The following is a 27,465-nucleotide window of genomic DNA, read 5'->3' as shown; positions in this document are numbered from 1 at the left end:
TAACATATTTTAATATTGAAAATGAGTAGACTATTCCTTTAACTGAAACTTGTAAAATGTCACAATCATGACCCTCATGACAGAGGGTTTTATTTACATGTTACTATGCTTAATGTATTTAAATTTTACAAAAGTTAATATGCAGTACAGTTCAATTATCAACAGTTCTATCGAAATGGATTTTATGGGGTTTTAGTTGCTTTTAAATAACATTAAAAAGGCACAGTGTTTTTTGTTATCGTCTTGTGTTATAATACAGTATTTTTTAATTCTGCAGAATCCACCATTAATTGATCAACCTCAGATAGAAGGATCATCTTTTGCAGAACAGCCAACTGAAGAATCAGAGAATTCTGAGAGCATGAAAGAAATCCAAAGTGTGAAGGTGAGAAGGGTCAATATAGTGAAATATGTTTTGGAAATCTTCTCAAAACCCAAACTATTAAAACAAGAACTGCGCATAGAATTCACTAATGAAAATGCCATGGATGCTGATGGAGTGTCACGTGAACTGTACACTGCCTTTTGGGAAGAGTTTCTTGCTCAGTGTGAGGGTGAGGAAGAACGAGTTCCAAAACTGCGACCAGACTATTCAGAGGGGGAGTGGCAAGCGGTTGGAAGAGTGTGGGTGAAAGGCTATGTTGATCATGGTGTGATGCCTATCAGGTTGTCTCCAGCATTTATATTGGCATGTACTGATGGTGTTGACTCTGTCACTGAAGAGCTCTTGATGTCCTCATTTTTAAAATATTTGTCTGCCTCAGAGCAATCTGTTGTTGAAAAAGCTGTTCAAGGCGGCCTGGATGAAAATGATGCAGAAGATTTACTTAATCTCTTTTCACGGATGGGTTCATACTGCTTGCCTCCAAAAGAAAATAAAAAAGACTTTTTGTTTGCCAGATATCCTTGGGCACTTGTAAATATACCTAGGCAGCATGCCCATAAGTAAAGTCAATGGGAAACACTGTGACAAGAGTGTGCAGACGTAAGTGTAAATTTGACGCAGCGTCATCTATGGAAATACTGAGATAAACTAATTTCAGGACAATAGTAACACGGCATTACAAAAAAAATATATGAATCGATTTTTCGAATTCTATGAACCGATTCTGAATCGGCAAAGTCTGAATCGCGATTCAAATGTGAATCGATTTTTTTCTCACCCCTAGTGTTTTATAAACAGACTACTACGCAGGGTGACTGAAAGGTAGTATTTATTTTAATTCCAGGGTGTTCAGTACTGCTTCTAGAGAACTACTGCCCCACATGGTTCAGCTCCAACATTAAACATACCTTTAATAATCAAGTAAAGCATTTAGTTTTACAATTTAATGCAGATGAGCTTAATTGGGTTTGGAAATGAAATGTGCAGGACAGTGGTCCTCCAGAAGCAGGGCTGAACATTCCTGTAATAATTTTAAAAACTTTGCCAGTTTAAATATCAGTAAAACACTTCATATTTTATTGATATTCTAAATGCAAAGCTGGTTGTAAATGAAATTTATTTTCATTTAGTATTTAACTGACCATGACTTCACCAGTGGTCCATTCTGGTAGTTGACCAGAAAGCAAGCTACACTAAATAACTGGTCGATGCTTCCGCACACTCACAATGGTCACACTCCGGATACACCTTGCAACATGTACCCTCAATTTAGCAATGGATTGTGTATGCTGGACATCCTCCCTGGACATCTGAGAATTTCTTGACCGGAAGGCAGGTCGGTACACCTTGCAAGGGACCAGATCATCTACTAAAAAGCCCTTGTCAACCATAATAGCTGTGTCTGACGTAAGGCATTTCATTATTTCCTGGTCGCTAATGGAGCCGGTGTAAAGCCCTGAAACAAAGGTAATGGCACCATGTGGTGCAATGCCTATCATGGCCTTCAGTGTAGTGTGCATTTTATATTGAGAAAACACCTCACTTTGAAGAAGTAGAGAGGAAGGTGTTTGACAGTTTAATTCAGTGCAGTCCAGTATCACTTCGTTTTGGGGGAATGCAGAAAACTCTGGTGGTAACAAAGCTTTGACCTCTTCCTTTGGTATCCACAAGCAGATGGAGCCAAGCAGAATGTATTATTCTGCTAGCTGTGGTGCGATGAATACAAAACCACTCAGCTAGATCCCTGAGAGGCAGGCAGGCCCACAGAGAGGTGCATCAGAAACAGCAGCAGAGCTGCCAACTTCTGAGTTCAGCTTGGAGTGAGATTTTTTTTGGGGGGTGGGAGTTTGTGGTAATAATTTTTTATATAAAGTCCTAACCATTTGCCAATTGATAATAGTGTGGATTTTAGCTATTTCTGTGTTAAATAGTTGGAAAAGTCTGCGTTAACTTTGACTGTCACAGTCAAATAAACCAAATGAGTAGTTTATATTAAACTTAAGCAACAGATAATGTGTATGTCAAGACCATATAATTATATTTCGTATATAATATTGTTTATAGATGTCAAATATCAATTGACTTTTTTCTCTTTTATTAAAACCTGTCACCGCAAACATCACGCAGGCTAGTACTGCTTGCAAACATGCACACGCGAGTGATGGTTGATTAAAATTGCTGTTTTCTGAGGGTATCTGCGTGCGTGGAATCCGGGCAGGTCTCTGCTTTTCATCCAGACCTTGACGCTTTGTGTGTTCGACTGGTGCGGAGCTGACTGATCGGCGTATGACATCAGAGTTACGCGAGAGCAAAGGTAAAGGCGGACCCTTTTGTAACATTTTGGCTTGCTCTCGCGGTACTCTGATGTCCTCGCTGCCGAACTTCCTGCGCAGCGCCACATAAAGTGAAATGCTCTTTGACTCTTTGCAGCAAAGTACCAGCAACATGAGAAGTGGTGGCATGCAAAAGACAGTGAATGTACTCTAAAATATTAAAGTGTCAGTACTGCGAGCACTGGTTTAGCCACTTACATCGTGCGTTGCTCTTTCAACATCGCGCAGCCGCGCACTCGCTCTCTGTAGTTTGTAGCTGGCGCTTCGGCATCTGTAGACAATAACTCCACCTTCTTTGATTTGATTGGCCTTCGCATCATTTTGACTTTAACGAGCACTTTATGCTGTTTGAGGCAGGCCAGATAGAGATAGGCATTTTACAGTATTTACGGTTAGGTATTTTTATTCAATTATTTAATGTCTTTTTTTTAACTCAATGGGAATCTCAATGGTGGGCACGAGCCTGCGTGAGAAAATGGATGTGTGGCGTGAGAGCGTGAGAATGGGGTCAATTGCGTGGGTCTCACGGTGAATGCGTGAGAGTTGGCAGCTATGCAGCAGTAGCTCCTCTGTGGGTGCAAGTTTCTGTGAAAATAAGAGTATTAGATACAGATTAACTTTGTGCGTACAGGTCACGACTATGCAACAAACTTGATATTAACCATTAATTTCATGATGATTTCAATCTTTGACATGGTTTTACTCATCCAATATTAAACATATCAAATATACTTTCACAGAATGTTCTTTACACTATGTAGAATTATTTTATGTAGAAAACAGGAAATTTCAAAACCTTTAGCTGGGTTTGCATTAATCACATTATACATTATTTTATTGTGACCTACCATTTTACCACTATTTAGTTCCATACCGTTGTTCTTGTTTGGGTGAGTTCCTCAAAGCTGGCAACCTTGTCCCTGGTTATTCACTCAATCAGTTCCCAAAATGCCATCAAATGCTTGTATGAGGCAAACCTAAGAATAAATTGATAGTTGATATGTAAATATGGTCAGTCATAATCAAATTTGACAGACATTCATATCCATTTAGTGATGTATAAATGGCAGTCAATATATATCCTACTGACAAATAGATTAGTAAGGCTATCCAACATCTATAGAAACAAACCTTGTATAAAAAAGAATATTCTCGTTGGATCCAGCGATGCGTTGTAAACCAAAGCGGCACTGCAACTGCATCGTTTCCAGTTGGTGTTGTAGTTCATCGACTTTCATTTGTAGCTCCTCGTAGCTCACGCCAAGTTCCCCTGCCATCATTGATGTCACTAGAGTAACAGAGTAGTCATGATCGTGGGCCATTTGTATTTCATTCATCTCAGAGTATGACAGAGATGTCTCAGGCGGGGGGCATCTTGGTTGACGATCCCAAACATTTTATCTTGGGTTTGGTAGAGTGTATTGGTTCCAGGCAAAAAGAGAAGGGACAGTTCCTTTCTTTAATTTTCTAAGTATCCCGGTCTTTGAGACAAAATCTTCTCGTTTAAAATGTATACTGCACACTGCAGTGAGGTACACAACAGTGTAATTTTGATTTTTTTTCTGTCGCTGATAGATTAATCTACTATTTTTTTACTTTAAATACGCTCATGTCTGATCTCTTCACTTCTGTCCTGGCCGAGTTATTACGACCGAAAGTAAACACGCCCACATAAACTGGCCGGAAATCCTATATGGCGACTTCGTGCAACTACCCTATAGATGGACACTCACGGGTCATCTCTTTTTTTTAAGAGCAAGTCTTGATAACACAGATTTCACAGTGTTGGCCAACTTTGTTGGAGCAACTTTTCAATATGGGCTTCCATCCAGACTAAGGTCTGACAGTGGTGGTGAAAACATTTTGGTTGCTCTACTTATGAATTTAATTTATGGTGATGAAAGAAGGAGCCACATCACAGGGAGATCAGTGCACAACCAACGCATTGAAAGACTGACGGCATGTGTTTTTGCAGGCGATTCATTATTTTTATCATCTGCTTTATTCCTTTGAGGAAGATCAAGTTCTGGATCCAAATAATGACATACACAGATGTTCACTACAACAAGTTTATCTCCCAGTCATTCAGGAAAGACTGGACACTTTAAGGTCATCAACCAGTGTTGTTTTCATCAATGATGATGATAACGAACTGATTTGGTTGACGCACCTTTTTTTATGATGAAAATGCGACAATGACTAGCTAAATATGGCTCTAAGGTGACTAAAACATTATGAGACACTTTTGATTTTTCGTTGAGGAGATGAGATGAGACGGAACGAAAATGATTCTAAGTCTGACGTTGCTTGTCATTTCTGCCTATTTTGCGTGAAATCTGTCATTATTAACTCTTTCACCGCCAGCGTTTTTTAAAAAAGTTGCCAGCCAGCGCCAGCGTTTTTCATGATTTTCACCAAAGCTTAATGCCTTCCAGAAAATTTTCTTCTTTAAATATATAAACATACAATATACCAAATGAAAGAACAGACCCTCTGCTTTCAAACAAAAAAAAACCGTTTCTTCCTACTTTCAGTGGTTCTTTTGTAATCAGCTTTTGTAAAATGGGTAGGTTTCTGCAAAAACACCACATTTTGAGCAAAAAGCAGAGATAATTCCATTTTTGTGACTGACTTTTCATAGAGATCCCATTCAGAGCGATCTAAAACAGACACGGACATGCAGCTGCTTGCCATAGGGCAATACTTCCGGTTTTAAAAAGTTGCGGAAGGGCGCCACCTGGTGGATAATAGCGGTATTGCGGAAAGACGGAAAATCTCGTCATTGGCGGGGAAGCGTTTTCTCTTAATTGACGAGATATCTTGTCAATGGCGGGGAAAGAGTTAAGCTAAAAAGTATCAGCAATGCTGCGCTTCCTAAACTTGTTTTGGGTACGCCCACCACCCTGTTGCCGCCATGCCGCGCACCAGATTTTACACAACAAAAACACACCTGCGGCTGTGGCGAGTTCGAAGGGCCATGGCGGTAATGCCAATAAACGGAAACGACGAGATGATTTATGGACATACTTTCAGTATAATCCATCAGTATGAAAAACGGAATGCATATTGTGAGACGACGGTAAATGTGGCCACAAACTAGGTGGGAAGAATACCACCAACATCAAGCAGCACCTGAAGGCTCACCACGCTGATATTTTTTAAAGGTAACTAACAAGTCATGCAGTTAACATATCATATACACTCAATTTTACTCGACAATTGGCTTGTGACACATTTCATGATAAGCCTAAGGTTTTACATTTATCTACTACTTTTTAACCTAAATTAATTTGTTAAAGACTACTTTTCTTTTTACTTAAATTGACTTTATTTGCGTTTTCGTTGACTAAAACTTGACTAAAACTATCAAGTTTATAAGTGACTAAAATGCGACTAAAACTAAAAAGCATTTTCGTACAAAAGACTAAGACTAAAACTAAAAGGGCTGCCAAAAACAACACTGCATGGAACAACCACAAGTTAAGAACGTAGAGAAATCGTACCCCTAACCAGGGGTGCGTTTCCCAAACAACAACGTAACTCGTTGGTTGGAGCTGTCGTTGTGACGTTCTTCTTCTTCTATGTAATGGCATAGGCTACTGGTGCCATGAGCACATACCGCCACCTACTGTAATTTGGCTTTCTTTCCCCTTTTCTTCGCATTTAATATGTTTTCGTAGTGACGTTACATAGGAGTGGAGTCATGAAGATACGTGTTACAACCTTGTTGTAGTTCTTGTTTGCTTTTGTGGGAAATGTTTTGTGTTGTCTCTGTTCTGTCCAGGAGAAACCTGATTGATTCACCCCAATTGATTGCTCTGGCTTTTTGATTGGACATCCTGCCATCTGCTGATCTTAAAAGGACTTCCTGTTCACGTTCTCGGGAGCAAGCTGGGTTGCTCATTGCTGTTGTGCGTTTGATTTCCACATTGTTGTTCTCAATAGACTTTGATTTTACCCTTGCATGATTATTGACTGTGAGTTTTGCCTAACCCTTCTTTTTTTTGACGCCACCAATCACTTACCCCCGTTTAAACACTGTTTTCTTGTTAAGGAGTTAGGTAAGCAGACTGTATTTTTGTTTGGATATTTAACCCTAGCTAAGTCAGTTTGAAGAACTTTATTGTTTAGTTATTTTTAATTATTTGTTCTTTTGGCATATATCAACTCAAGGGCGTAACTTTGGTTCTACCATTGGGGGGGGGGTTTAAACTCGCGGCATATTTATTTATTTATTGAATCATTTTCTTGTGTAAAAGGTAACATGCTAATTTGCCTTTCCTGTATTAGAAATACATTAGTGATACTTTTAGTCCAGGATAAGAAATAGCAGATAAGAAACTGTTCACACATTATAATTAGACTATTCTTTCACCTTCCACATAGTCTGGTCTAGTAGTTTCTCTTGTAAACTATCTTTTGGAACAGCTGATTTGCAACAGATAGTGTAGGCCAGAGTATGCTTACATTATATATTTTGGGGGACATTTTGCAAATATTGCAGGTAGGCCTAATACATTAATAAAAAATATATTAATACTATATTCTAAAACATAAAAGATGAGGGAAGCATGATGTTTTAAGAGATTAGTTCATAGTTATTAGTTATAGTTTATTAGTTTAACAAACTTTATTATTCTGTATATTTTGTAATGCACTGTAAGTCGCTTTGGATAAAAGCCTTAATATTTTCATAAAAATAACAGTGTTTAATCTGTATTTAAATATATTTTCCAACATATGACACTCTTAACCCAATACAGGGTTTCTAAATTAATGCTTATATATTTTAGTCAAGGAACCTTATGTCAAGTACTGTAGTTGGGTAGTGCAGCTCTAAATATGTCATAACAAATAACTGATTTAATGATTTTAAACAGATTCATTGTCAGTGCAGTTTTCACATACAACGATGGCCGGGCAAATTGTAATTTCGAGCCCTGCGATAAGTTATTAACATAATTTACAAGTTCCTGTTATTTAACAGTGCTCACTTTGTTTGAAGTCTTTGTGTCACAGGTCAGGGCGGACCACAAATGTAAAAAAGCCGTGCCCCTTCCTCTAGTTTCCACCTCGAGGAGGTCCCAAAGCCCACCCAATGACCAGACAACACAAGTGTAAGTAAAATTTAAAATGTAGCTTTATTTAATTTATTTAAAAGGTATGGGGAAAGGGGAAAGGGTAGGGTTAAAACAAATGATCTCTTTCTGCCCTCCAGGTGGGCCGTACCAAGGGGGAGAGGAGAGGGGGGCCAGGTGTCCTCTGCCTTGTTCTATTTGATCCCGTGGCGCCCTCCTCTTCTCCTGGAGGCAGATTTAACCCCCTGGGGTCCAAAAACGCGGGGCCGCGTTTTGACGCATTTTTTCCTGTTTCCTGTGACATCCACTTAACATTCTCCGTCATTCATAATCATACACATACATGTAATACATCATTAGAAACTGTGAAGTGTCTACTTTAATGTGAGTGCCTTCATTATAACAACAAAACCGTGTGCTTTTGGGAAATAAAGAAAATAAACAGGGAGTGCATTTCGACATCTCTGTCTCCTTGACCATCTTCCTCAAACACGTTACAAACATGAACTGATAACTCCGCCAATACTTGTCACACAAACATGATACATATGTCTAAAGAAAGCCTGAAATGTCTACTTTTACATGATGTAATTAAAATCTGAAGAACTCAATGTCTGTTTGTGTAATCGACATGTAAGTAAAGAGAGGTACAGTTTTTCTGGCTCGACCTCATTAGCACTAATGTAATCCCACCTACCCGCGTGCACGCCATTCATATGGAAATTACCTGATGCGGGCTATGCAAACAAGATCAACGCCCCCAAACAATGCTTTGAGAAGAAGCAAGTTTTGACAGTTTCATTCACTAATCGATGCGCTGGGAAAATGACACGCTTTACAGGTGAGGAAGCTCTACAGATGCTCCTGGACAGCGAGGAAGAGTTCACAGTTTCTTCAGACGAAGAGCAGGACTACGACGATGAACGTTTGTATTTTGAAGAGCGACTTGATCCAGCTGAGGATATAATTTCTGAAGAGTAAGTTTTACCTACATTTGTTGAAATGTTGTGTGATGTAAACTTTTATATACTGTATACTGACTATTTGCAAGCAGATATTCATAATGACTTTATATAAACGTCTCGTAACTTGTATTTACATTAAAATGATAGTTCTTACATTAAACCGTATGCTGATTAGTGTTATGTGAATATGTTATAAAGCAATATCACTACTATAACTATAGTGTTCATGCCGACTTATCAATAAGGCTTCTTTACGTGATTATTTGCTCGGGTGTAACGATGTGCTGTTAATGCGCCCGGAGATATGTCATGCGTTAAACAGGATTGTATGGTGTAATGTAAATATACAATATGTCATAAAACAATATCACTATTTTGACTAGTGTTTATGCCTCAACAAGTCTTGTTTACACGACTATCTGTTCGGGTGTAAATGTATCGATGCAGTATCGATGTGCTGTAAATGTGTCCGGAGATATGTAATGTGTTAATGTTTAGCCATAAATATGTCCGGTAATGGCCCGTTAACAAAGATATACAGCACATCTATGTACCCAATTATCTTATCTCAACTATGCTTTACCCCCTTAGTATTGCTTTATAAGTTTGTTACTGTGGAGAATACATTATATTAATTATTAAAAACTTTTGTAGGAATGTGGCAGCATCACTCTCCTCTTCAGCTCGCATTTGCAGAAATGCGACGGACATTCATACAGGGTAAGTCACATTTGCGGGATTTTCTGTTTTATTAGTAGACTATTATGTTTTGCTTAGTAATTTGGAAAATACAAGACGCACGGGGGCTTGCAGAAACGAACCCGAAATTCATAAAGTGTAAGTTACATTTACCGGCTTTTCTGTTCTCAATATTAGGTTTCCTGATGTGTTGCTTGATTTTTTTTTATGCATACAACTATGAACCTTTTTTTTCTTTTATTCATTCACAATATTTGTATTACTGACATGTTGCTTGTATTACTGACATGTTGCATGTTACATGATAACAGTAAATGTGCCCGGAGATTGTCATCATGCGCAAATATGTTATTTTAAGTTAATAAGTTATTATATCATGCGTAAATGTTTCGATGTAGCCTGGTATTGATGTGCTGCAAATGCGCCCGGAGATATGTCATGTGTTAATTTTCAGCCATAAATATGTCCGGTAATGGCTCGTTAACAAACATATACAGCGCATCTCTGTACAATTATCTTATCTCAGCTCTACGGCTTTACTGCCTTAGTTATTGCTTTATAAGTTTATTACTGTGGAGAATACATTATTAATTAGTAAAAAAAAATTCTCAATATTAGTAATACTGATGTGTTGCTTTGTACTTTGAAAATACATGATATTAATTAAGATATGTTTTCAGGAATGTGTCTGTAACACCAACTTCGTCTGGTACTCGCACAAGGGCACGCAGATACGCAACTGGGAACAATAAAGAGTACGTAAAACATGTACCCATTTTTCTGTTATGCCTGCACTATTAGTATTACTGATTTGTTGCTCAGTACTTTGGAAATACTAATTATGATGATTATTTTTATTTTTTTAGGAATGTGGCTCTAACACTTTCGCTTTCATTTCCTCGCACGAGATCACCCAGCAACGCGACCGACATTCATCAAGTGTAAGCCACATTTACCCAGTTCTCAAAGCAACTGTGACTAATATGTAAGTACAGTTTATTAAAGTTTCACTACTACAGTGAAATACTGAGAAATATTTTTATTTTATATTTTGTTTTACATTTTTCTAACCCAAACCATTTATTTATTTATTAACAGATTTACCACTGACAGTGATAAGGCACCTGTTGCAAAGAGAGTCAAGACCAACATCCAGGCAAGCAGCAGCAGGTCCATTCTGTCATGGAAAACAGAGGCTGATATTGATGTGGTTCCACACACTTTGCGTTTCTTTCCTGCACGGGAACCTGGACATCAGCTGAGTCATGCAGACGCACACACACCCGAGTCTCTTCAAAATGTTTTTTCCTGAGGATGCAGTTTCAAATCTAAGCCATAACACCAACGCTCAGGCTGCCAGGGTAACAGCAAATGGTTGCAAGTATAAATGGAAAGATGTCAGCGTCACTGAGAGGTAACGCTACATTGGACTACTATTTTATATGGCCATGGTAAAGATGATCTCCATCAGGCACTACTGGAGACAGGACGATGTTTTCTTTTCCTGCCAGAGTAATGTCAAGAGAGAGATACTGCACTATTTCATGGAATGTGCACATGAGTCACCCAGAAGACGACAAACATGTAATGTTCCATTGTGTGTTCAGTTAAATAGGAACTGTTTTGAAAAATGGCATGACAACATTTAACTCCATTCTCAAAGAGTTACAGTGTGTGATGGTTTACAAATGTATATCTTATTTTTTATATTGTGAAGTATTTAGATGCACACCAAACTGTACATTCATAGCTGACATTTAGAATAATTTTCTTTTAATTAGAGCCATATTGTTACTTTATTATTTATAATTACAATGATGCTTCTTTATTTATAATTACAATAAAGCTTCTTAACTCTATTGTATTGTTCATGTTTTTAGCATTTTTTGCAACCCTATAAGACTTTTATTTTACTAATTTCAGATAAAAATAAAGTCTTAAGTCTTTTGTACTTTATTGTAACCTATTTTTTTTAAACTACAGGCAAAATATTCTATTTTTAAGTCTCCCCCATTCATTCTTTTGTCCCAACATTCCTCACTGAGACATTAGGGGGTTGGGTCTCTGGTGTGAAATACATCAATATTCATGATCATTGACCCTCCCTTGCAAATTGCCTTTACACAGCAAAAGGTGTCTTACAAAAGTTAAATCAATGTATTGTTTCATGTGAGTGAGTGGGTTAAATGTTTTTTACATCTTTTTGTAGCAAATTCTCTACTCTACAAGAGTAGGTAACTTTTTTGCTTGTTTACAAATGTTTAGGATGTGTTCCTTGGCCTTATTTCAGCAACTTTTTGTTTTCTTTTTTTTACTAACCACGCATAAACATCATTTACTTAAAAATACAAACATGTACATACATTAATCTTACATATTATTATAGCACAGTTTGTGCTGAATACAGTGTTATGTGATATTAGCCGTTAATGTGTTTTAAAGCAACTGAAAAAAGACCAAACGTGAGAGCATGTCAGAACCTCTGACAGTGTCCCAAAAGGGTCGGACCCCAGAGGGTTAAAAGAAGGGTTCAATATATGGTGAGCTCGGTGACAACGGTACCTGGTGGCTTCCAATGAAAGGGTGGGCTTTGCTCCTTGGTCCTACCCCTAAGGTTGGAACAGGTAGGTTTCCCTCGGGCAACAGGATCCACACCCTCTTCGCCCACGGGCTCCCACCTGTAAACACAGAGTAATACTCAACAGTAATATAGGCCTTTGCTCTCCCAGATAACTCGGGATGGCGTACAGGTAAGTATTACACCGGCGTAAGGCTCGAACTCTCTCCTTCTGCAGACTTCTAGCTGTAACACAGAGGATTACTTCTACTAACTCTGAGATTTTCTCTCTCTCACCCAGGTAACTCGTGATGGCGTGCAGGTAAGTACTTCACCGGAATTGGACTCAGGTTCTCTTCTTCTGCAGGCTTTTAGCTGTAACACAGGGATATTTTTACAAACACTGGGGCTTCCTCTCTCACCCAGGTAATCGTGACGACATACAGGTAAGTACTTCACAGGTATTGAACTCGGGCTCTCTCCTTCTGCAGGCTTTTAGCTGTAACACAGAGGATTTTTTTGTAAACACTGGGGCTTTCTCTCTCACCCAGGTATCGTGACCGCATACAGGTCAGTACTTCACAGGTATTGAACTCGGGCTCTCTCCTTCTGCAGGCTTTTAGCTGTAGCACAGAGGAATATTATTTCAGACGCTGGGACTTACACTGGTCACTCTGGTAGCTCGTGACAACATCCAGGTAGGTATTTCACAGGTAATGAACTCAGACTCTCTCCTGTTGTGGGCTTATAGCTGTAACACAGAGGATTTCTTTCAAATATGCTGAAACTTATACTGGTCACTCTGGCGGCTCATCATATAAAGCAAAGGTAAGTTAGCTTTAGCTACTGCATCTCTTCGACTTCCCTCACTATTAGTAACTTTTGGACATTCAACAGGTAATAACACCAATGACGACGGTTTGTGGATGGTGGACTTACGGTGACTGCACTTCAATCAATCGATAGCTATACTCCAAACCTTGAGCTGGCGAAGCGTCGTGGCACAACCTTCCCAAAAGCCTCTGCTACTGAAAAAGGGGGAAATCCAGCACTATCACGCCGAGTCGAATGCTGCCCTCTCCTCTCTTCCACTTCGACTACAGAGAAACTGGACAGGGGCGCACCTTTGAAGAGACTCCGTAACAGGTGAGATTGATCTACGCCACCCCTTTTTACAACAGTACACTATTCTTCATATACACAGAGAACTTCTTAATGGTTGTCTACTCACAGCAGTCTGGTACACCGATGCCCTTCACCACCGTTCCACCGAGTCAGGCCAAATCCAAGGGATGACCAGAGGAGCGCTACACTTGGAGCTGCATTACAGGGGTCACACACAGCATATACTGTAAGTTAATTCACCGGCCTCCACGGCCTCTCGTTCTCCCAAGACGGATTCAGTGTAGGCTACTGACAACACAACCACAGCATCACACTGCACACTGCACTGCAGCAAAACGTCATTTCCTACCGCTACCAGCGTGACTTAGCCCAGATCCTCACTCTGCAACACCGGAACGGCCCAACAGCGCAACACAGCTGCCACCAACAACAACAATGAACTCCCTGCTTTGTGTTTGAAGCTCCTTTTTATATCCCTCTCCGTCTGCACATCCTCCAATCCCCGGCCGCTACGTTCATTACTCACACCTGTGTTAGATCAAGCTTAATTTGCCTCGCGGCGTTTACCGGAAGTTCCGGTGTCTCTGCTTTTTCTGTCCGGGTGGGAACATTTCCGGGCCGAACCAATCTTCCCCATCTATGGTTCCGCTCCCAAAATCGTCACCGTGTGACATTTGCTGGAAATTGTAGCGGGAAAGGCTGCATCTCTGTAGGCATCCTCGCTGACTTGGGGTGTGGGAGGCGGATGGAGCGGACAAGGGCGCTTGGCAATCGTTAGCTTGAACTGTTAGATAAAAACGGGGATGTAGCATTGCGATGTTGTTTGTAAATCTGCAAAAAAGGTTTCATTAGTTTGCTTCATCTTTCCTATTAATGATGGCAGGCAGTGAACCAGGTAGTGATTGTTCTCTTATCCAATTGCGTTGGACATTGTCAGAATGACGGCAACCTAGTCCAGTGGCGTTTTGGCTAATCATATTTCAAGGGAATCCGGTGCCTTGGTCCTCCTCTCGCATTGTAACTTATTTTACTGAGTGTTTTAGGGTATATTTGCGTTTATTCACATCATGCGATTGGATTAGCTACAAGAGAAGTGGAAATACGCCGTATACCTGCGTATACCCTGCACTAAATCACTGTTTAGAAGTGGGTATACGCAAATCCGACTGAAAAAGAAGTGAGAATACGCGGTATTACCTGCGTATACCCTGGACTACAGCACTGTCACGGTTTATGAATGCATTGTTTCCTTCCTGATTCACATGGCTGTGTTGTGTTTGTGTGTGTGGGCGTGTGTGGCACTTACCTCCAGCGCACCTGATTGTCATCAACTCGCTCCAGCTGCAGCTCATTGTCTCACCTATATATACTCACCCAGCTCTCATGTTCTTTGTCAGATCGTTGTGGATGTCAGTGAGGTCTCGTGCTGTGTGTTCCTGTGTTCCGGCTCTCGTGTTCGTGTCGTGTTTTGGAATTTGGATTTGGATTATCACAGACCGGAGTTTCCCGTTTCCACGCTGGCCACCTCTACTGCCTGTGTCACCCGCTCAGCTGTTTGCATCCACCAATTTACTCTGTTTTCAATAAACCTCTTAACTTGCATTTGTTTCCTCTCGTGTGTCATAACAGAACGATCTGACCAACTGATGGAAGCAGCGAGTTCCAATATTACATCCATGGAGGAATTCTTTGATCGCAGCAACCGACGTATGGAATCCCAAGAACGCAATCTCTGCGGAGATGAAGCAAGTCTTCGATCGGGCTCTCGCCGGTAGGGAAGCGGCTCGTCTACTGGCGGAGTTGAAGCAAGGGGAAAGATCCGTTTCTGATTATTCGATTGAGTTCAGAACGCTTGCTGCCGAGTGTCAATGGAATGAGGAGGCGCAGTGGGATATGTTCCTGCATGGGCTGGCTGACCGCGTCCATAGGGAGATTTACACCATGGAGTTACCCACTACACTCAATGGACTCATTGAACTGGCTTTGAGAGTCGATTCCCGTCTGTCTCGAATGAATCGCAGAGTCACACCCAGCCCCGGCGTCAGCAGAACGGAGGGGCTTAGAGTCACTGGTGGAGACGCGGTCGGCCATGCCAACGATCCCGAGCCCATGCAGGTGGGTCGAGCCCGACTCTCCCGGGAGGAAAAGGAGCGGCGGAGATCCCAGGGCCTTTGTTTATATTGCGGCGGGACTGGTCACTTTGCTTACAACTGTCCAGTAAAAGGCCCAGCCCGGTAGTAAGTTTGAGGCTACTATCGGGCGGGGTCTCAGCCCGAGAAGTCCTCATCTACATCTACGCTCCTCCCGGTGAGACTGAGGTGGCCAGCACATCATCACGATTGCCAGGCGTTGGTGGATTCGGGTGCAGAAGGTAATTTTATGGACCATTCATTTGCCATCAAACACAACATACCACTCAGACCCCTTTCACAACAGATTTCAGTTCATGCACTCAACGGACAGGATCTTCCCACCATAGTTTTTTCCACCGAGAACATCACACTCATCACGTCTGGCAATCACACCGAGATAATTTCTTTTTACATTCTGGACTCACCCCTGGCACCCGTTGTACTTGGACACCCCTGGCTAAGGCTTCATAACCCCAAAGTGGACTGGCAGAGCAACTCAGTGTGTGCTTGGAGTGTTAAGTGTCATGAGTCTTGTCTTGTTTCTGCCTGTTCGTCTGTGCCTTTGTCTGTGTTTCAGGAGGAGGCAGTGGATTTATCTAACGTGCCCGCGGAGTACCACGACCTGAAGGAAGTGTTCAGTAAGTCTCGTGCTGCTTCTCTCCCTCCGCATCGTCCCTATGACTGTGCTATTGAGTTAATGTCAGGTAAGTCTCCGCCTAAAGGCAAGTTATATTCGCTTTCGATTCCCGAAAGGGAGGCTATGGAGAAATACATTTCTGATTCTCTAGCAAACGGGTTCATCCGCCCTTCCTCTTCTCCGGCGGGGGCGGGGTTCTTTTTTGTGGGGAAGAAGGATGGTACTCTGCGACCTTGTATTGACTACCGAGGGTTGAACAACAGCACGGTTAAGAATACTTATCCTTTGCCGTTGATGTCTTCAGCGTTCGAGAGGTTGCAGGGAGCATCCGTCTTTACAAAATTGGACTTACGTAATGCTTATCATTTGGTCCGCATAAGGGAGGGGGATGAATGGAAAACTGCTTTTAACACCCCTCGCGGCCATTTTGAATATTTGGTGATGCCTTTCGGATTATCAAATTCGCCAGCAGTTTTCCAGGCACTCGTCAATGATGTGTTGCGAGATATGGTTGACCAGTTCATATATGTCTACCTGGATGACATATTGATTTTTTCTTCATCTCTCCAGGAACATGTGCAACACGTCAGACGAGTGCTTCAGAGGTTGCTAGAGAATGGGCTTTTTGTCAAGGCGGAGAAATGCGAGTTTCACGCACAGTCGGTACCATTTCTGGGGTACATCATCTCTACTGAGGGAGTGCGTATGGATCCTGAAAGGGTTAAGGCTGTGGTAGATTGGCCAAGCCCGGATTCCCGTAAGGCCCTGCAGAGGTTTCTGGGGTTCGCCAATTTTTACCGGCGTTTTATTCGCAATTTCAGCCAGCTAACCGCACCTCTGACCGCCTTGACCTCTCCACGAACTACGTTCAGGTGGTCAGACGCAGCTGAGGCTGCGTTTGCCAAACTGAAAGTTTGCTTTGTTTCAGCCCCTATTTTCATTGCCCCTGATCCTTCACGTCAGTTCGTGGTCGAGGTCGATGCTTCAGAGGTGGGGGTAGGAGCAGTGTTATCCCAACGCACTTCCTTAGATGACAAGATGCACCCTTGCGCGTTTTTTTCACATCGATTGTCCCCCGCGGAACGTAATTACGATATTGGTAATAGAGAGTTGCTGGCAGTCAAGTTAGCATTGGAAGAATGGCGCCACTGGTTAGAGGGTTCCGGGGTACCTTTTATTGTTTGGACCGATCATAAGAACTTGGAATATATTAGAACGGCTAAAAGACTGAACTCCAGGCAGGCTCGGTGGGCACTTTTTTTCGGTCGTTTTGATTTTTCTCTCTCGTATCGTCCGGGTTCTAAAAACATCAAACCCAATTCTTTGTCACGCATTTTTGATCGTTCCGAACGCCTGTCTACTCCCGAGTGTATTTTACCGGAGAGGATAGTTATCTCCACACTCGAATGGGAGGTCGAATTGAGAGTCAAAGCGGCTCTAGAAGGGGTAACGCCTCCGGTCGGGTGTCCACCGAATCGCTTATTTGTGCCGGAGAGGTTAAGGTCCAGTGTCATTCAGTGGGGTCATTGTTCCAATATTGCTTGTCATCCCGGAGTAAGTCGAACCAGATATTTGGTCAAGCAACGATTCTGGTGGCCACGTATGGCTCGAGACATTCACAGTTTTGTTTTGGCTTGTTCGGTTTGCGCCAGTGGTAAGACTTCCAATCGTCCTCCTGATGGGTTACTTCAACCGCTGCCCGTCCCTTCGAGACCCTGGTCCCATATTGCTCTAGATTTTGTTACCGCCCTCCCGCCCTCCCAGGGCAACACGGTTGTTTTGACCGTGGTGGACCGATTCTCGAAGGCGACTCATTTTATTCCCTTGCCCAAATTACCGTCAGCCAAGGAGACAGCGTTGATTGTCGTAAACCACGTCTTTCGCTTACATGGCCTCCCGTCAGACGTGGTTTCCGACAGGGGTCCCCAGTTCGTGTCCAAATTTTGGCGTGAGTTTTGCAAGTTGCTAGGGGCGACTGTTAGTCTTTCCTCCGGGTTTCATCCCCAGACCAATGGTCAAACCGAAAGAGCCAACCAAGATCTGGAGAGAGTGTTGCGATGTCTGGTTTCCAAGAATCCTTCATCCTGGAGTCAACAGCTCTCTATGGTGGAGTACGCCCACAATTCTTTACCGGTATCAGCTACGGGCCTGTCGCCGTTTCAGTGTAGTGTAGGTTACCAACCACCTGTTTTTCCCAGTCTGGAATCCGAAGTCACGGTCCCCTCTGCTCACGCATTTGTTCAGAGGTGTCGTCGCACCTGGACTAGAACCCGTGAGGTTTTACTCCAGGTGCGGGAGCGCACCAAGGCCAAAGCCGATCGCCACCGGTCTAGGCCTCCGAGGTACGTCGTTGGTCAAAGAGTGTGGCTTTCTACCAAGAATATTCCTCTCCGATCCGTATCTAATAAGTTAGCTCCCAAATTTATTGGCCCGTTCAAGGTCACTAAAATCATTAATCCAGTGACTGTCCGCCTTAGTCTTCCTCCTGCGTACAGGAGAGTACATCCCGCCTTTCATATTTCCAAAATTAAACCTGTGTTTTTTTTCACGCCTTAATCCGCCTGCCCCGGTTCCCCCCCCGCCTCGTCTCGTAGATGGGGTGACCACGTATTCGGTAAATCGCATTCTGGACTCTAGGCGGAGGGGACGCGGATTTCAGTACTTGGTGGATTGGGAAGGTTACGGTCCGGAGGAGAGAAGTTGGGTTCCTGCTCGGGACATACTGGATCACTCCCTTATCGATGAGTTCAATCGGCAGGTAAAGGAGTCTGGGAACGCCAGGCGGCGTTCCTAGAGGGAGGGGTACTGTCACGGTTTATGAATGCATTGTTTCCTTCCTGATTCACATGGCTGTGTTGTGTTTGTGTGTGTGGGCGTGTGTGGCACTTACCTCCAGCGCACCTGATTGTCATCAACTCGCTCCAGCTGCAGCTCATTGTCTCACCTATATATACTCACCCAGCTCTCATGTTCTTTGTCAGATCGTTGTGGATGTCAGTGAGGTCTCGTGCTGTGTGTTCCTGTGTTCCGGCTCTCGTGTTCGTGTTCGTGTCGTGTTTTGGAATTTGGATTTGGATTATCACAGACCGGAGTTTCCCGTTTCCACGCTGGCCACCTCTACTACCTGTGTCACCCGCTCAGCTGTTTGCATCCACCAATTTACTCTGTTTTCAATAAACCTCTTAACTCGCATTTGTTTCCTCTCGTGTGTCATAACAAGCACTGGGTCATACCAAGTAGTCGGGGCGAGGGGTACATTACAGATTATTTAAAATATAATACTATCTTTCTTGCTGGCAAATGAAATTAATAAAGAAAACAAACAAAAGTGTTCTTTCGGAAAATTTCATATTTATTTTAATCTGAATGATGTGATTATATTGGGGGGGGGTTATATTAGCTGGATTTGATTTTTGAGGGGGTCATGACCCCTGTTACCCCAGTGCAAATTAAGTGCATGTGTCAACTCCTGAAAGATTCCCTTAATTTTTCTTATATTCTGAGTTTTCTATTAAAATTCATTTAATTATTCCAAGAGTTTTTGCCGTAATTTCACATTTCTACTATGCTTCGCATTTTACCCCTAGACTGGGTGTAACATTACGCAACATTCATTCTTTGCACAATAAAATATATCTAATATATACACAATGTGCTCTTTTGTGATCCCAAATTCTATAACTATTTATTTTAAATATTCATATAAATACCATTGCTGTCTTATTAAATACTGATAAATCAGCAATATTAAAAACACATGGGTTTTAAAAAGACTGTGATTGATCAACTATTGTGCACATCTGTTGCAAATGTTGCTCACGTTCCTTAGACTATCTATTTAAGTCCCCTTAACATACAGCTATGTGTTACTGAGACATGACAGAAAATGACACGGAAACCAGTATTTTCAAAGAATGAAATTTCAGTTCTTTTGGAGAATATAGAGAACTATAAGGTCCTGCTATTTTCTAAGCTGAAAAACACCATTACAAATGCAGGCAAAAAGAGAGCTTTGGCAGAAATCACCCAAAAAATACATGCTGCTGGTTGTGGGTACGAGAGATGCCCATGAGGTCAGGAAGAAGTGGAGGGACTTTGCGAGGGTGACAAAACGGAGGACTGCAGCATATAAAAGGGAAGCAAAAAATACTGGTGGGGTATTTATAGACCAATTTCGTGTTTGCAAACAGAGATGACGTTTTTTTGTGGGCAGAGCCAAACTGGTTGCAGAAATTGACTGCTCCGCAGTAGGGTTGTGAAGTGTTTTAGCATTAAACCGTGAATTTTATGGATCCGGTGTTCTGTCGAAGTCTGATTCCTATATGTTTCCCTTTAATACATGTTTCTTATAGCGTTTTAATCACGTTACGTTTATTTTTTTAGATAGATAAAAAGTTTAAATGGCTTGGCTACTGATATGCATGTATGTAATGTATATGTATTGTTCTTTTTTGCTAAATCAAATATTTTTACAGTCTGAATCGCTAAAGTACATGTAAAAGCAATACTATCATGTATTATATATAATAGCGTTTATTAAATATTTCATAATTTTCCTGTTTTCTATTATTTCTTCCTTAATAAATTATAATTGTAACGTGATAAAAACGCTATAAGAAACACATGGAGGGAACAGACTTCGACAGAACACCGGACATCTTCTCTACTTATTTTCTATTCTAATTATTAAAAGATTTCCAGATGATTTCCTTGCTCCATTCTGTCCGTTTAAGGGCTTATTGTAATCATAAACACCTACGTTTATCTTCAAATGATGTCTTCGACGATGGTATTCTATAAAAATGAAAGCCATATTTTTTGGCATTCTTATTCTGAAACTTAACAGCACAACCGGACATTTTCCAGTGAGTTATCTTGCTCTTTTCACTCGTGTCTAATTCATTTCCACTGTTTTTCTGCAACCGCCTTGCGCGCGCAGCTTGCAGTGACGTAACTGTGACGTCTACTCTAAATTGGTCTATTCAGTTAAGTTTTGGCCATCCTGGGCATGAGGTATTGGATGGGATCCCTGGAGGCCTAGATGCATCTGCGTCAACTACGCCTTCAACATGAGTCCCCCTCCTGTCTGACCCTCCATCATCAAGCCCCCCCCCCCGGTCTAGGGATGGGTATTGTTTGGGGGTTTTCGATACCGGTGCCACATGGATACTTTTAAAACAGTTCTGGTGCCTAAAGCGATACTTTGAAAAGAGTCACAAAAAAAAGACGGTGGATGAAAGTACAGCATAAAACACAATGAAAATTCTTCTCTGTCATAATTTGTTTATTAATGATTTGCCTAAAGCACCATAATCTTTTAAGACCTGCATTCTTGATTTCTTCTTCATGAGATTTTTGATTTGTGAATTAAATAAAATCTTCTCTAACACTCCACTTTGAGCCCAGAAAAATGTTATTTGATTGGTTGTTAATAATCTGTTCAATGATTGGTTAAAGCCTACGCGACTGCCGCTCACAAAAAGATAAAGGGCGAGTTCTAATCGAAAGTGATCCTCCCTATGCCCTATTCCCTTCGAAGATCAGATCTCTTGATGTATAAACTCTAGAAAAAGTTCCGCAATTGTGTCTCATAGTGTGGCTAATTAAACACACTTGGCAAATACAGCAATAAAATACAGTGTCTTTACTCTTTATTTGGATCGACTGTTCATGCGACATCCTAGGGCTAGGCGATATGGAGTGGAAATTATATCCCGGTATATATTGCTATATCTCGATGGCTTTGCGTGAAAAATACCCTCCCCAAAAAACTACTGCAAAACAAATATGTCAAAATCCACAATGGTCTTTTTTTATTGAAGTGCAAAGAGGTAGTTCACGTAGGAACAAAGTGCTTCTGCAACATTTTAAAAAATATATTAAAAAAATATAATTTTGTCGTCTTAAAATACATAATGTCTTCTTTTTATTCAAAAATAAAACAACTCAACTTCAGATATTAAGTTTTTGGTAGACGTCGACAATTCTTAGTATTTTTTCTAAAAAACCAGTGGCGGTTCTACACGGAGGCCAAGGGTGGCCCGTGCCTCTGTAGACATGTTCCTGGCCACCCCTGTGGCCACCCCGTGCTGACCAAATAAAAAAGTATACATTTATTTTGATTTTACATGTGAGCGCCAAAAGCGGAACTAATGCGACGCAACGTTCTACACGGGCAAATTAGAGGGGCGCACCCAACCACTGTAGCTGGCTGCGGGTGCTGCTTGGCGAGTGTCTCAATTAGTTCCCAATACCACGATGTTGTGAATGTGTATGCAGGTTTGGGCACTGGTAAGGACTCTAGCTCACTTGACATTGGGACACTGTTCACTTGTTCTCCTATGACGTGGCTGCTTAAGCACGTTGTGAATGTGATTATTCCCAGCTATTACTCATCAACAACCGGCAAAAACCAACATCTCGCTGACTTTTTAAAATAGTAAATTGTAAAAAGCGCTGTAATTATGCTCTCACATTTACATGCATAAAATTGGAGGAATATAATTAAATGTTACATATAAAAATTTTACAATTTAAAATAAATATTATTTTAAATATTGAGTAGATTGTGGTCCCTAACTGTCTAGCAATGTGTGTTTATATGTAAACTAAAACAAACGTTTATCTTTATAAAAGTTTGCATTTCATAAAGTTTATTGAGTAGGCTAGCATGTTTTTCGGTTGGAGGGCTTTAGAAAAGGTCACGTGATTTCCGGTAAGGGAACACAGGGACCATCGATGCTCACTGGTTTAGGTAACAAACGTTTGACGTAATGGCAGACTCCCTAATCACAGTGCCCTGACTGAACAAGGGAGCTGATGAAACTCCAGCTCCTCTTTTGCACCTGCACTCACTCTTATTTATATGATTGTAAAGTAAAATAAAGTTTAAAGGGTGGTTTCCCGGAAAGGGATTAGACTAGTCCTAGACTAAAATAAATTTAAGAGCTGTCCAAACTGAAAACAACTTGCAATGCCATATCTTAAAATACATCAGTGCCCTTTGTTTTGCTTCAAAATGCACACAAGTAATGTTTTCAGTAAGCCATGTTTGTTAAAACTAGTTATATTTCCTAATTAAACTAAGGCCTAGTCCTGTCTTAAACTAATTCCTGTAACCACCCCTATAATCTTTAAATATCATTTCTTGCCATTTTTTAATGCGCCCCTCTGGTGAAACACTGGCCCCTCCTCTTGGCCCCCCTAGTGAAATTTGTCTAGAACCGCCACTGCTGAAAACCCTCAGGAGATAAGGGTATTTATCCTGGAATAACATAGGTTTTAGGAGATAATGGGTTAAATATGAGAAAACACTGTTGTTGTTACTAGTGTAATCACGATACTAGAATTTCTAACTTTGATACGATACCTTGAAATGTATCAATAATTCGATACCGTTTTCGACACCACGGAGGAAAAAAACTGCCACAAAGTTAAGTTTTTTATTTTATTTAAAGCTAAATATAACAAGTCTAGAACATGACAATGAGGTATATGTTACATGAACAAAAATGTCCTGAGGTAGTGCACTTGTTCAAAAGCCTCTCATATTGCCATACATTCAAAAAACAATAAAGTGCAAGTAAAAAAGTGCAATCTTTTGTATTTCCAAGTAAAATCAAATGCAATCACATTGTTAACAAAAGATACTTAAACTTCAAGTAAAAAAAATCAGTGCAATCTTAAGCATCAAGTAAGAAATTAGTAAACAAAATAATTAAATGGAATCTGTTGCTGCAGTTATATGCAGATTTTATCTACAGAGGTGAGGTGAGTGAGAATCAGATTGACAGCCATTACTGTATCCTACAGTTGTTTTGCAACTTTCAGATTTTGAGCAAGGAACACCAGCATGTCAATGTGCTCCTCTGTAAGTCGTGCCCTTCTTGCACTGCAAATGAGCCCTGATGTACTAGATACACGCTCAGAAGCTGAACTTGAAGCAGAGATGCATAGATACTTCTTAGCAAACTGGGAAAGGTGAGGTAAAGTTGTCTCATGGGTCCGTGTACTTGGCGGCCAACGGATTTTCCTTTTGAAATCAGAAAAACAAAATAGGTAATCGAACTGTTTCCCGACTATCATTTAGAAATAGGAGAACAAAAATCGGGAAATTACTTGTTTCCGGGTTTTTGTATTGATTATTGAAAAGGAAAAACGAAAAAATTACCCGTTGTCCGATTTTTAAAAATGTGTTTATAAATGGAAATCGGGAATTAAAACACACGTGTGAAAATCTTATTTCTTAATTTTGTGCAGATTGTTTGTAGTGACCCGGAACCTTCTGAGTATGACCAAAGATCCTTTAATTAGGGAGATACCAACCTTTCGGTATTCTACCACTGGAAGACCTGTAACATCTGTTGCGGGAGTGACAGTCAATTACAGTTACATTTGACAGTTTTTGCAGGAATTTAAGATTACATTTAATCTGTTCATTAACAAACTCTTTCCCTGCGTACTGTAGCGGTATGCATTATTGCAGGCTTCCCTAAAGGGTATTTGGTATAAGGGACTTGCATAAACAAGAATTTAATAAAAGTCATCGTAACATTAACGCTTAACCCATTAATACACTGCTATTAAAATAACAAGTTTACTATATACTGTATATGTCATACTACATAGTTTTATTAATTCCTGCCCAGAATTAAAACAAAATATTGGAACATTAACGTGACACTTAACGCATTAATACAGTGCTATTTAAAGATCAAGTTTACTATACCTTATTAATGAGTCATACTACATAAACAGTTGTAAAATGTTAATATTCCGATGTTTTTTTTTATTATATAAGACCCATAAGGTGAATTGGACCCTTAGGCCTATATAACACTGTAACAATGCGTTAGCTCACGTTAATGTCCCAATGTTTTTTTTTATGAAATTCTGGGCAGGACTGTATATACGACCCATAGGGTGTGAATTTGATCCTTAATAGCACTGTATTAATGCATTAAGCGTCAATGTTCCGATGATTTTTATGAAATTCTTTTTGTGCAGATTGTTTGTAGTGGAACCCGGAAGATATTTTTTGACCCGGTAGCTATCGAGTATGAACAGCCACGCGCCTGTCATTCGTCATCATCATTCAAAACGGCAGGATGGAAAGTTTCGTTCTCTTTCGTGGAGGCAAACGTGTTACCATGAAAGACGATGACATGTCTGTGGACAAGATATGCAGGATTTTTCAGGTACATTGTTCTACTTTTTGATTACTTTATTTATCCCTAGTTGTCCTGTTTCATAGCGAAATGTAGCTTAAGTAACGTTAGCCACGAGTTAGAAAACGGACGTATATCTACGATATATATGTCCAATAATATTAATGATGTTGTTTATGCTATAACTGAATATGTGAGAGACTTAAGTCTTTTTACTGTTTCTTTGGTGTTCTTCCAACTTTTATGGCGTTTATAATGTAAAAAAAAATATGTATCATTAAATCCAATTAAACAGGTCCAGGCAAGTAGTCTGTACATTACAGATGATGCAAACACTGCAGTATTCCCAGACCCAACAGGACGATTTTGCATCTACAGTCTCACACATCGCGCCCATTACGAGGTCCACGGAGATCCGGATCAAAGTCAGCCCCCTGCAAATAGGGCCCTAAACACTGCAAGCGTTCCTTTTGCCTTCATGCGCCGACCTTCATTTTCTGCTTCCACTGAAACACCAGGAGCTTCGCCTGGAACTCCACGAGCTGGTGGGCTGTTCCCAGCAAGATCGTTCCAAAGGTTAGTTGTAAATTATGCAACTCATCTCTGCTACTAAAAGTTGATCCTATGATATATTCATATTATTTTTATCGTGTGTGATTTTTAAACCGTCTGATTAATCCCCAGGTCAATCCATATTGCTGAAGTAGTTAATGAAAAGTTAAGTACTTCACGGACAGTGGTCATTCGCTTTTTGGAAGCTGATGCAACTGTTGAAGGAATAACGTCAAAGGTGAAGGATGCCTTAAGCTGTTATGAGCCACTAACCCTCACAGACAGCCAAGGAAATGAAATAACTGACTCCGAGGCCACAAGAAGTGAGTTGTATGACCCCCAAAACCTCTAATTATCACGAATGTTGATTTTAAATACAGAAACAAAATGCATGTCCTCTTACTCCTAGGTTCCCAGTACTGGAAACAGAACTCCAGAAAAATCTTTGCCATCTCAGAACAAGAATTTGTGGAGTTCCAAAATGGAAGAAGAGCTAAAGTTAGGTAATACAACATTTTGAAGGTTAAATCATATACCCTGTGAATAAAAAATGTCCATAATTAGGCTACATGCTAGTGACTTTAATGCTTTTCAAATGTCAGTTCTTATTCATAATTATTATTTGAACTTCATTTGATAGTCTTTTTATTTTTGTTGTTTTTACCATCCTTTCTTTACTGTTCCCGACATTAAGTCGAAGGACTGACGACGGTTCGAGCCTACAGGAGGTTGTTGCTAAAATTGATCAACTAAAACAAGCTGCAGAGGGCCTCCAAGACATCACTTCAACTATAAACCAGTTGTCTGAGCTTGCAAAAACTCAAACCACAGCCATAATGTCTAATGCCTCTCGGCGCCAAATTAAGGAGGCATTCACCTGTCTTATTTGTAAAGGTATGTGTAAAGTTCAGTTAATTTTTTTCATATGGAAAGTAACCGGAATTTTAAAGTGATAGTTCACCCAAAAATGAATTGTCATTTACTCACCCTCATATTGTTACAAACCTGTGTACATTTCTTTGTTCTGATGAACACAAAGGAAGATATTTTGAGAAATGTTTGTAACCAAACTGTTCGTGAGCCCTATTCACTTGCATAGTAGGAAAAAATAATACTATAGAAGTTAATGGGGTCCATGAACATTGGTTACAAACATTTCTCAAAATATATTCCTCTGTGTTCATCAGAACAATGATATTTATACAGGTTTGTAACAACATGAGAGTGAGTAAATGACAGAATTTTTGGGTAAACTATCCCTTTAAGCATCAATCTTTTCTTTGTTTAAAACCTTACAGCTCTATTGTCAGAGCCCATGTTTGCCACATGTTGCCAGTCTCTGGTTGGATGCCGAACATGTGTGGAGCAGTGGCTGTTAACTGCAGACAGCTGTCTAAAATGCAGAAAAGAAGAGTTCAACTCCAAGGTCCATCAGGTTAGGGGTCTCTCGGATGTTCTTTCTTTCTTCAATGAGATCTAACAATGAGATTGTTAGTTATGCATCATTGTTTTAGTAAGGATGGGCATACGTGTTACCAGAAAGCTACAGAGGCTGCAAAGTGTGCATTTCAAGCAAACTGCTGTTAAATTCAGTTCTCAAATTTGTTCTGTAATGTTGGTATGATATGCTGCAACATAATGTTTATGAGTAGAACACTAGTTTGTAAATGCAATTAAGTTTAAGGAAGTTAAACTTACCAGAAAGCTACAGAGGCTGCAGTGTTTGTATTTCAAGCAAACTGCTGTTAAATTCAGTTCTCAAAGTTGTACTGTAATGTTGTATAAGCTGCAACATCCTGTTTAATGTTTATATTAGAACACTAGTTGGTAAATAC

The 27,465-nt window shown here is 40.6% G+C and overlaps 1 protein-coding gene and 2 long non-coding RNA genes across 3 annotated transcripts in view; 2 read left to right on the top strand and 1 right to left on the bottom strand.

Annotated features, from left to right (window-relative positions):
- LOC135718241 (uncharacterized) overlaps positions 1 to 27,465 on the bottom strand; it is a 389,691-nt gene that overhangs the window by 175,725 nt on the left and 186,501 nt on the right. The gene's annotated exons all lie outside the window — the stretch shown is intronic.
- Positions 25,006 to 26,137, top strand: LOC135741302 (uncharacterized). Its single transcript, XM_065259941.2, has 4 exons — positions 25,006 to 25,108; positions 25,374 to 25,654; positions 25,763 to 25,953; positions 26,040 to 26,137. The coding sequence occupies exons 1-4, from the start codon at positions 25,019 to 25,021 to the stop codon at positions 26,135 to 26,137; spliced, it is 660 nt and encodes a 219-aa protein (XP_065116013.2). The 5' UTR covers positions 25,006 to 25,018.
- Positions 26,169 to 27,064, top strand: LOC141282860 (uncharacterized). The gene is made up of 3 exons (XR_012337702.1): positions 26,169 to 26,227; positions 26,325 to 26,524; positions 26,929 to 27,064. It is a non-coding gene; the product is annotated as an uncharacterized lncRNA (long non-coding RNA).

Source organism: Paramisgurnus dabryanus, chromosome 10 (assembly GCF_030506205.2).
Source record: "Paramisgurnus dabryanus chromosome 10, PD_genome_1.1, whole genome shotgun sequence".
NCBI lineage: Eukaryota > Metazoa > Chordata > Actinopteri > Cypriniformes > Cobitidae > Paramisgurnus > Paramisgurnus dabryanus.
The sequence above is the reverse complement of the archived record's forward strand: the minus strand, read 5'-3'. Positions and strand labels throughout refer to the sequence as shown.

Excerpts from the sequence above, each read along its gene's own strand:
- LOC135741302 (XM_065259941.2), top strand. The coding sequence starts at position 25,019 with ATGGAAAGTTTCGTTCTCTTTCGTGGAGGCAAACGTGTTACCATGAAA. Across the intron at positions 25,109-25,373 it reads AGATATGCAGGATTTTTCAG|GTCCAGGCAAGTAGTCTGTA; the intron begins GTACATTGTTCT and ends CCAATTAAACAG. Across the intron at positions 25,954-26,039 it reads TGACTCCGAGGCCACAAGAA|GTTCCCAGTACTGGAAACAG; the intron begins GTGAGTTGTATG and ends TCTTACTCCTAG.